Raw genomic sequence first — 11,253 nt, 5'->3', positions numbered from 1 at the left:
ATTATAAAATTTCTTATCCAGATAAATGTCCCTTTTGGCATTAAAATTCTCATAGATGGATTATTGTGAAATGTAGAAAGAAAAACAATGATAAATATAAATGGTAGTAAGGGAGAGAAGTCAAAATCAAATACAATACATCTTTTTAAAATGAAAGCAGGGATAAATAAAATGTATTGAATATGGTTTAAAAATTATTTTAACATCATCTAAAACAATTTCTTTTAAATAATTAAATTTAAAAATATTAAAAGTGAATTTTAAACTTAATTCAATTCTATAAAATTAAACTTTTAATGTTAAGTTTATACTAAGTTATATATTTTGAATTGATATTTCGATAATTGATATCATAAGAAGAAACTTTAACTTAAGTTATATATTTTGAATTGATATTTCGATAATAGATATCATAAGAAAAAACTTTAACTTGTAAAATTTATATTCACTATATATTCTCAATTGACGTTAAGTACTTTTAACATAAAATCATAAAACTCCCCACTACCTTAATCACGTTTAAGATTTTTTTTTTTCAGTTTCAAAATTTTGATTGTTTTAAAAATTCAACACTTATTATTTCTATTATTTCTCAGTAAAAATATAATGGAAAATTGTTTCGAGAGAGTAAAAATGTAATTGAAAATAATATAGAAATGGAAAAAGAAGTTGAAGATAAGAGAAATGGGAAATGAAGCAAAGGTACAGTAGTTTTAAAAAATCAATAACAATCACAATCACAGTCCGAATGTAAAGCATGTTCATAATCATAATCTCAAACTCAAAAGAAAGGAACAACCAGCTGAACTAAGTTACTTCAAATTGAAACTTCTTTTGGTAGACTAAAACAAGATCATAGGTACTCTGTCAATGATTGATAATATGTATTCTTCCAATATATCTTCTTTAGAATCTTCCTAGTTCTTTATAAAGAAATACAAAAATACTTTCAATACTTACCATAAAAAACAAGGATGATTTAGAATCATTCTTCTTCCAAAGCATCAAAACATCAAGTCATACAAACTAACTTGTAGGATAAAAATGCATGTCTGTACTTTTCATTCTGTCAGTTCCAACAAGAGATAATCTGTCATGATAGGCATCAATGTGTCCAAATGCATTTGTATCAAGAGGACATTCCAAAGCGGCTTCAATAATTCTATGGTGTATCCCATGAGAATCAATAGAGTATCCTCCTTTATGATAATGTCCAGCAAGACATACCTTAACACAGTTGTATCTATGTATCAAATTCATTACTTCATCATAATTCCATAACAGTCCCTTCTCACTTGCTGCACCTGCATCTAAAGGCAGATGGCAACAAACAACCACCTTCTGCTTCTTTTTTGTTGCTTCCAGTAGAACACCATCCAACCATTCCATCTGTTCCCTTCCAATGCCTCCATTGAACATGAGAAACCTTCTTTCAAGCCCCTCCATACCCGTTGGACTATTTTTATTTTCATTTGGGTTCTTCTCCCTTAGGATTTTCATGGCCTCCAATGATTTTGGGTGGTCTTGGGGCCAACCAATGGCACTGATGTCATAACCATCTAGAACTACGAACCTATACTCAGGCACTGGTGAGAAATCATAGTATGCACGGCCATCAAGACTTTGGATCTTCAATAATGGAAGTAACTTGCTGCGAGGGAGATTGTATAGGCAGTGATTGCCAATCATATGATACACAGGTCCTCCCCTGAACATCTCAAATTCGTCCACAACTTTCTGTACAGCACCAAGAGATTGATCTTTGGGACAAAATCCATCAACAATATCTCCAAAATTGATCACAAACTTATGCTTCTGGTGAGTGTTCCATTCTTTAACTGCTCTCTGCAACACAAGAATACTGTGCCTATAATATCGTGGAACACCAAGGAATGAGCGACCATCAGGAATATCAGCATATTGCACATCCGAAATCAATCCAAAAGAAAAAAGTGGCTGTGTAGTAGTAAGTCCACTAGAAGAAAGTACCATATCTCTCTACCTGACCCTGTCATACATTTAACATTTATGGTCATCAAAATAGTACACTCCAAGAGCAATCTTATCTTATCTAAAGTCAAACAAAAAGAAAAATATTATCTCATTCTCAGCCCCAGAAATTATTCAAAGAACTAGAAAAGAGAAAATACACAACACAAGCAAAAAAACAAGCGCATTGCAGGGCTGCTAACTTGGCCTGTTTTAAATTATCTGAATCCTGACATTTTCTTATCAAAACAAGAGTAGTTTCANCTAGCCCTTACACAGGGCCAATGATTCTAATGATTGAAGGCTAAAGCAACAGGTATATGAGACTCTCTTTTCTTTCCCATTTGTATGGATACAAAGTTGAGGTCCTAACTCCAGAGGATGACTAGAAAGGGGAGCTTCAGAAGTTACTGAGTTTCAGATGATGAAAAAAGGTGAGTGGCTAAAAAATAAGATGAAGGAAACAGATATGCTTTTCAATTCAATGAATTAGGGTTCATCACCAAATAATTCACGAGAATGTGCGGTATGAGAAGCAAAAATTTGAATTTGAATAATTGTATTTGAGTTCCTATGATCTGCTAGCTGCAACAATGTCATCAAGTCATGGATTTTGCTTCCAGTTCTTTCCTAATTTTGTATACTGTATCAGATTAAGGTTCAAGCATAACAGCATTGTTTGCAATGTCTGAAGAAAAACACACCTTGTAGAATCTACCATCACCAGTCACATTCACGGTTAAGCACAATTTCAGCTAGAACAAGAAACCCAGGTGGTAGAAATGGCTATATTCAGTATATTGCCTCAAGGATTTTGCTTTAACCATAATGTTAGAACCCTTTTTGTGGTTTGAATTAAATTTTAGTAGAACTGTATTTACGTGACAATCTAAACTCGTGAATAAATGTGATTGTGAAATTTGAGGTTTATGAAGGATAGCAATAGAGATTGAGATACCCAAAAGACCCAAATTGCATTAAGAAGATGAGACCCTGTGAGTGACCTTGCTATGCGGACAAAGATAAGTGATTTTTGCAAAGAAAGAACGAAGAAATTGGTTTGGGTGAGTGAAATAAGGTAAGAGAGGGATTAGAGAGACGTACAGGTTTAAGTGTTTGTTGAAAACGGAGAAGCTGCAAAACGCGAGACACCAATGCCAACGCCAATAGATACAGAACTTCCAGTATGCTATAATGAATAAACACGTTTGTAAAATCAAAACTTTCTTGTGTACTCTCAGTAACATGCTCATTTACTTCCACACACAATTTTAAAAAGATTCCCTTTCCTCATGAAAGTAAGTTGGTTCTTTTGATCCAATAATTACACATTAAATGTGAAGACAGTTTAAACAATTGGAGATATCTTTAAAAATAAAATGGTGACAAATATTTTAAAATGGAGAATTAATGTAATCACTTTTTCTAAGATTATATCTTAATAAAGTTAATTTCTAATTCTAAGTTAATCATATTTGTTAGTAATTGATAAGTTTTGAAATAATTAATTCCTTGATAAATGTAAATGACACAATTATTAAAGTGTTAGGATAATTCCAAGACTAAGTTTCCTATATTCATATTAACAATGTCAAGAATTCACCATATAGAAACTTTTTTCAACCATATTTCAAATACATCCATAACCTCAAGAATAAATAATCATATAACTAAATAAATACTTTTATAAAATCCTTAAAGCCCTAACATAGTTCAAAGTTAATAAAAAAGAAAAAGAAAGAAAGAATCAAAACCTATTCTAAACTGATCGTTTATAGTCCTACTCACTCAGTGTCTACACTCGCTTAGCAAAAGGAAACTTTCTTGCTTAGGTGGAGACTCTCGTCCATCCACTGTTACAACCAACATCTTCCTCAAATTAATTCGCTCAACCCCTTATCTCGCTTTGCGAATACAAAAACAATGGGTTTTGCTCACTCAGCAGATACATTCGCTCAGTTACATATAGTTCTACTCACTTAGTGCCTACACTGTTGGGTTATTGGGCTCCCTTCCTATGTGGAGAATAGGCCCAGATAGTGTGGTCCATTATGTCTCATTAGGTTAAAATGAGATGGGTCAGATTAGTAGAGCACAAGAGAGTCATTTGAAGAGAGGCAAAAGCCAAGTGAGAGAAAAAGAAAGAGAGAAAGCCATTCCCGCATAACCCTAAACCTGTACTGGTTTTTTCGTCATTGTGAAGTCGTTCACCGTTGGATCGAGCTAATTTTTGGAAAGTAGGTTCCAGACATATGGTTCTTCATTCTGACCATTCAGATCGTCAATCTGTGGTCTAGTTCGGGAGAAATCGGTCCCACACCAGCAGCCCTGTTTTGGAGAATTTTCATCTTCTTTGTTCTCATTTGTAAGCATTTGTGCTTAATTAATTTGGCTTATTGAAAATAGGTTTAAACCATTTTTTGTCCCTAAGTTAAGTTATTTTGTTCAGTTTAGTCTCCGCTTTTAAAAATGTCAACCTTTAGTCCCTATGATATGAAAAATGTATCAAATCAGTCCTCATGACAACACTTAATGAACAATAAATCACAAGTTTTCATACCTAGGTATCCAATATTTTTTGATTTGTTAACGGAAGGTGTTATGAACAACAAATCACTTAATGAAAAACTTGTGATTTGTTAACGAATAGGACTGATTTGATACATTTTTCATATCATAGGGACTAAAGGTTGACATTTTTAAAAGTGGGGACTAAACTAAACATCAGAACATAACTTAGGGACCAAAAAAGGGTTTAAACCTTGAAAATATCATTTGGTATTATTATTGGAGACTCTTTTGTATCCTATTATTGATCATAGTAGATTTTTCTTTGGTCTGGACAACTCGTGGTTTTTACCCTTGCATTGAGGGGCTTTCCACATTAAAAATTGTTGGTGTCTCTTTGTGCTTTGGATTTTATTTTTGTTCTATTTGTTTGGTGCTCCTCTCGGATTCTCGCAAGAAGGGGGATTGATTTTCCGATGCATTGTTACTCCTTGATAAGTTGTTATTTGTTTTGGCCCTTTCCCCATATAAAATTGAGGCACGTACAAAATTTGCGTTGTTACAAAATTTGCATGAACGATGGAGGCACATACAAAATTGATTCCTTTGAATGGAGAAAATTATCACTTATGGAAAGACAAGATGAAGGACTTGCTATTTGTGAAAAATTTGCATCTTCCTGGGTTTGCTTCCAATAAGCCGAAATCCAAGTTAGATGAAGAATGGGATTTTGAACATCAACAAGTATGTGGATTTATCAGGTAGTTTGTTGATGATAATGTTTATAATTTTGTTGCTAATGAGACACATGCAAGAAGCCTATGGGATAAGCTTGAGTCCTTGTATGCCTCTAAGTCAGGGAATAATAAATTATACTTGTTGAAAAATTTTGTGAAGTTGAAGAACAAGGAATGAACTCCTATTTCAAATCACTTGAGTGAATTTCAAGGACGCTATGATCAATTAGCTGGAGTGGGTATAAAATTTGATGATCATCTATTGGGCTTATTCTTATTAAACTCTTTACCGGATTCATTGGAGACATTTCGGGTTTCCATGATAAGTGCTACCCCTAATGGTGATATTTCTTTGCAAATGGCAAAGAGTGGTGCTCTTAATGAGGAGATGAGAAGGAAGACACAGGGTACTTCATATCATTCAAAAGTGTTTATTACAGAGAATAGGGGGAGAAGCCATAAGAAAGAACAAAACAGTGGTAGAGATAAAAACAGGAGAAAGTCCAAGTCTCGGTACAAGAATGTGGAGTGTCATTATTGTCACAAAACAGGACATATAAAGAAGAATTGTTTTTTGTGGAAGAAAGAGAACAAAGACAAAAAGGGTAAGCAAAGAGAAAGAGATAATGATGATGATGATCGTGTTACTACTACTACTACATGTGGTGACCTTGTTTGTCTTCGTGATTATGACACTATTAATCTTGTATCTGATGAGAGCATGTGGATAATTGATAGTGGTGTTACACTACATGTTACATCCAAGAAGGAGTTCTTCACATCTTATACACCTGGTGATTTTGGATTATTGAAGATGGGTAATGATGGGGTGTCTAGGGTTATTGTTGTTGGTGATGTTCACTTGCAAACCAACATGGGGATGCAATTGCTACTTAGAGGAGTTAAACATGCTTCAAATGTTCGCTTTAACTTGATTTTTGTGCAGGTACTTGATGATGGTGGATATGATAACCACTTTGGTTCTGGAAAGTTGAAGCTCACCAAAGGTAACTTGATTGTAGCTAAAAGGGAGAAAAACTCTAAGCTTTACTGGACAAAAGCTTTGGTTGCTAAAGATAGTGTGAATGTCGTGTATATGGAGTAATCTCTGTGGCATAAAAAACTTGGGCATATTAGTGAAAAGGGACTTAACTGCTTAGCTAAACAGGATGTTCTCTTAGGGTTGAAGAATGTAGAGTTGGAGAAATGTTCTCACTGCATGGCAGGTAAACAAACCAGAATATCCTTCAAGAAGCATCCTCCCTCCAAGAAGTCAGAATTGCTATAATTGGGGCATTCTGATGTTTGTGGCTCGTTGAAGGTAAAGTCCTTTAGTGGTGCACTTTACTTTGTTACTTTTATTGATGATTGTTCTAGGAAGGTTTGGGTTTATGCACTACAGAGAAAGGACTAAGTGTTGGACAAGTTTAAAGAATTCCATGCTTTGGTTGAGAGGTAGTCAGGCAAGAAGTTGAAGCGCATTCGTACTAACAATGGTGGTGAGTATTGTGGACCATTTGATGCTTATTGTAGACAATATGGTATTGCACATGAGAAGACTNCTCCCAAAACTCCTCAGCTGAATGGTTTAGCGGAGAGGATGAACAGGACATTGATTGAAAGAGTTAGGTGTATGCTTTCTGAAGCAAAATATCCTAAGCATTTCTAGGGTAATGCATTGTTTACAATAGTGCATGTTCTTAATCTAAGTCCTGCAGTTGCTTTGAACTCTGAGGTGCCAGACAAGATTTGGTTTGACAAGAATGTTACTTATGATCATTTACGTGTCTTCGGTTGTAAAACATTTGTTCATGTTCCGAAGGATGAAAGATCCAAGTTGGATATGAAGACAAGGCAATGCATCTTTATTGGTTTTGGTTTGGATGAATTTGGCTACAAGTTGTATGACCCCATTGAGAAGAAAATTGTTAGAAGCCGTGATGTGCAATTCATGGAAGATCAAACCATTGAAGATATTGATAAGATGGAGAAGTCTACACCTAAGGAAGATGGTAATGTGGCTGATGTTGATCCAATTCGGTTGTCTATTAATGATTTGAATATTAATGTTCATGATGATGAACAACATGGTGATATTCATAATCAACAGGTTGGAGATAACTTGAATGTTCCTATTGATAATGTTAATGAAGAGGAACATGATGTGTCACAAGATGAGAGTCTTGGTGATGTACCTAAGCTACCTGAAGCTCAACCCAGAAGATCTGACAGGCCAAAACAACCTTCTAAGAGGTACTCTACCAGTGAGTATATGATGTTGACTGATGAGGGAAAACCTGAATGTTATGAGGAGACCATTGAAAGTGAAGAAAATCAAAAGTGGTTGGATGCAATGCAGGATGAGATGAAATCTCTGCATGATAATCACTTATGACTTGGTGAAGTTGCCTAAGGGTAAGAGAGCCTTAGAGAATAGGTGGATCTTTAGGGTAAACCAAGAGAAAATTCTACATCTACTATATATAAAGCCAGATCAGTGGTGAAAGGATTCAGACAAAGAAAGGGTGTTGACTTCAATGAGATTTTCTCACCTGTGGTGAGGATGACATCTATCAGAGCTGTGTTAAGTTTAGCTGCTACACTAGATTTGAAGGTTGAGCAGATGGATGTGAAGACAACTTTCCTTCATGGTGATTTGGAGGAAGAGATTTACATGAAGCAACCAAATGATTTTCTTATTAAAGGCAAGGAAGACTATGTGTGTAGGCTACGAAAAAGCCTATATGGTTTAAAGCAGGCTCCAAGGCAATGGTATAAGAAGTTTGAGTTTGTGAGCAAGGCTACAAGAAGACTACTTTTGACCATTGTGTTTTTTTGTCAGGAAATTTTCTGAGAATGATTTCATTATATTGTTGCTATATGTTGATAAGATGCTTATTGTTGGAAAAGATGTTTCCAAAATTGACAGGTTGAAGAAGCAACTGGGCGAGTCATTTGCCATGAAAGACATGGGAGCTGCTAAGAATATTCTTGGTATAAGTATCACTCGTTATAGAAAAGAGAAGAAACTTTGGCTTAGGAGCACTACATTCAGAAGGTGTTGCAAAGATTCCAAATGGAGAATGCTAAGGTTGTAAGTACTCATCTAGCTACTCATTTTAAGTTGAGTGTTAAACAAAGTCCTTCAAATGAAGCTGAGAAGATAGATATGAGAAAAGTTCCTTATGCTTCTAAGGTGGGTAGTTTGATGTATGCAATGGTATGTACAAGGCTTGATATTGCACACGTTGTTGGTACAATTAGCAGATTTTTGTCAAATTCAGGTAGAGAGCATTGAAATGCTCTGAAATGGATTTTGAGGCATCTTCGTGGTACTAGTGGTTTAAGGTTTTGTTTTGGAGGTGATAAGCCTACTTTGGTGGGTTACTCAGATTCAGATATGGCTGGAGACATTATTTCTAGAAAGTTCACTTTAGGCTATTTGATTCAGTTTGTAGGGGGAGCCTTGGCTTGGCAATCAAAGTTGCCAAAGTTTGTGGCATTGTCTACTACTGAGGCAGAATTTATTGCACTTACTGAAGCATGTAAGGAGTTGATATGGGTGAAGAAATTCTTGCAGGAGTTTGGTTTTGTGCAAGGTAAATACTTGTTGTATTGTGACTGTCAAAGTGTTATTCATCTTGGTAAGAATCTAACTTTTCATTCTAAATCCAAACATATTGATGTGAGTTATCATTGGATACGTGATGTTTTGGATGCTAAGTTGTTGGAACTAGCTAAAGTTCATACAGATGATAATGGTGCTAATATGATGACCAAGGCATTGCCAAGAGGAAAGTTTGAAGTTTGTTGTGACATTGCTGGTTTGGCGAATATCTCCACATAGTCGTGAGGGGGAGATTTGTTGGGTTATTGGGCTCCCTTCCTATGTGGAGAATAGGCCCAAATAATGTGGTGGTCCATTATGTCTCATTAGGTTAAAATGAGATGGGTCAGATTAGTAGAGCACAAGAGAGTCATTTGAAGAGAGGCAAAAGCGAGGTGAGAGAAAAAGAAAGAGATAAAGCCATTTCCGCATAACCATAAACCTGCACTGGTGTTTTGGTTGTTGTGAAGTCGTTCATCGTTGGATTGAGCTAATTTTTGGATAGAAGGTTCTAGACATATGGTTCTTCATTCTGACCGTTCACATCGTCAATCGGAGGTCTAGTTTGGGAGAAATCGGTCCCGCACCAGCAGTCCTATTTTGGAGAATTTTCATCTTCTTTGTTCTCATTTGTAAGCATTTTTGCTTAGTTAATTTGGCTTATTGAAAATACCATTTGGTATTATTATTGGAGACTCTTTTGTACCCTATTATTGATCATAGTGTATTTTTCTTTGGTTTGGACGACTCATGGTTTTTACCCTTGCATTGAGGGGTTTTCCACATTAAAAATTGTTGGTATCCCTTTGTGCTTTGGATTCTATTTTTGTTCTATTTGTTTGGTGCTCCTCGCAGATTGTCGCAAGAATAAGATTGATTTTCCATTGCATTATTACTCCTTGATAAGTTGTTATTTGTTTTGTCCATTTCCCCATCATACACTCGTTCAACAAGACTATAGAATTCTACAACATTAATTTTGTAGAATTTGCACCCCTCATGACCTACCTTATGCACTTTCATCGACTTATAACACTCCTAGATTGAATTCTAAACTAAAATTGACCTAACCAAAAGTATATAAACCAATCTAAACTTGTTTTGAACTGTTTTACCACAAGATTCCAATCCGAAAACAACTAAAACCTCACTTTAGAGACAAAAATTAAACTCCACAAGTTCTAGCTCATATTTGAGTAACTTAGAGGTCTGAACAAGTCACAGATTACTCAAAGACAAACCTCAACCATTTCAAATTGCCTCAAGCATTCAAATCAAAATTTCACTACTTAAGATAATGAGACAAGTTTAAGAAATTCTATTTATATTATTGAATTAGTTTAAACTAAATCATTCATTCCCATTATTTTAAAACACATAATACTCTATTTTCTAAGTTCTTACATTAAATCTTCTTTAATTTAGATTATATAAAACTTTAAAAAATTTCAACAAATATTAAAAATAATACAACAATTAATTATCTCTATGAATTTAAAAATAATAGTAATAGGTGTAAAGCAATAATAAATTATCAACAAATTAAAATAAACTACAATATATCCTAATCAAATTATTTTGTAGTTTATAAGTTAAAAAAGTTTCTGAATAAATTACTTCAAATACTTTATCAAACATTTTTATATTAAATAAGCGAATAGCTAAACTTATTGATTTCTTCAAACATTATTTTATATATCTTTATAAGAGAATTATCAATAAAATACTAAAATTAATTGTATAAAGTTTATTGTCTTAATATAGTTGAAAAATATTAGTTATTTATGGATAGTATACTTTCACTTCAATGAACAACTTAATTGAGAGGAGATTAATTTAAAAATATACTAAATGAAAAGAAAGAAAAGATAAATTTTAAAACCACTGTATTAAAGATAATTTTTTAACAATAGTATCAATTACTTATAAATTTATTGTCATAGCTTAAACTATTCTTATTTGGGCTTCATTTTTATTAGAGTTCGTTGCATTCATCTTCTCTCAGTTTTTTATTTTCTTTTTTTCTCCCTTTCCTAATAAATATTAATCACTTTTTTTTATAATTTTCTTTTTTTCATATCTTATCTCTTTTAGAATTTGATCACGTTGTAGTTGAAAAGTTAAGAATAAATTCTAATAGATGAGAGTAAGTTCTCATGTACTCCAAAATGTTTTTGTTCTCTTATTTTTTTTGTTAGTTTTTTGGTATATCTAATTTGAGAAAATTGATCATCTCAATTCTTAACTTAGTTAAATTTATATTAAAATGAGATTATGTTTGAATGTTTTGTTCTAGCTCCCTGGATTTGGAATAAGTTTTACTTTGTTACTTTTATTGATGATTGTTCTAGGAAGGTTTGGGTTTATGCACTACAGAGAAAGGACTAAGTGTTGGACAAGTTTAAAGAATTC

The 11,253-nt window shown here is 33.8% G+C and overlaps 1 protein-coding gene across 1 annotated transcript; it reads right to left on the bottom strand.

The window, feature by feature from the left end:
- Positions 1-787: 787 nt before the first annotated feature.
- On the bottom strand, positions 788-3,248 carry LOC106761426 (manganese-dependent ADP-ribose/CDP-alcohol diphosphatase). Its single transcript, XM_014644979.2, has 2 exons — positions 3,094-3,248; positions 788-2,008 (listed from the first exon to the last, which is right to left on the bottom strand). The coding sequence occupies exon 2, from the start codon at positions 1,990-1,992 to the stop codon at positions 1,027-1,029; it is 966 nt and encodes a 321-aa protein (XP_014500465.1). The 5' UTR covers positions 1,993-2,008; positions 3,094-3,248; the 3' UTR covers positions 788-1,026.
- Positions 3,249-11,253: the final 8,005 nt, after the last annotated feature.

The sequence above is a fragment of the Vigna radiata genome, chromosome 5 (genome assembly GCF_000741045.1).
Source record: "Vigna radiata var. radiata cultivar VC1973A chromosome 5, Vradiata_ver6, whole genome shotgun sequence".
Taxonomy (NCBI): Eukaryota; Viridiplantae; Streptophyta; class Magnoliopsida; order Fabales; family Fabaceae; genus Vigna; species Vigna radiata.
This window is presented reverse-complemented; position numbering and strand designations above follow the sequence as displayed.

Excerpts from the sequence above, each read along its gene's own strand:
- LOC106761426 (XM_014644979.2), bottom strand. The coding sequence starts at position 1,992 with ATGGTACTTTCTTCTAGTGGACTTACTACTACACAGCCACTTTTTTCT.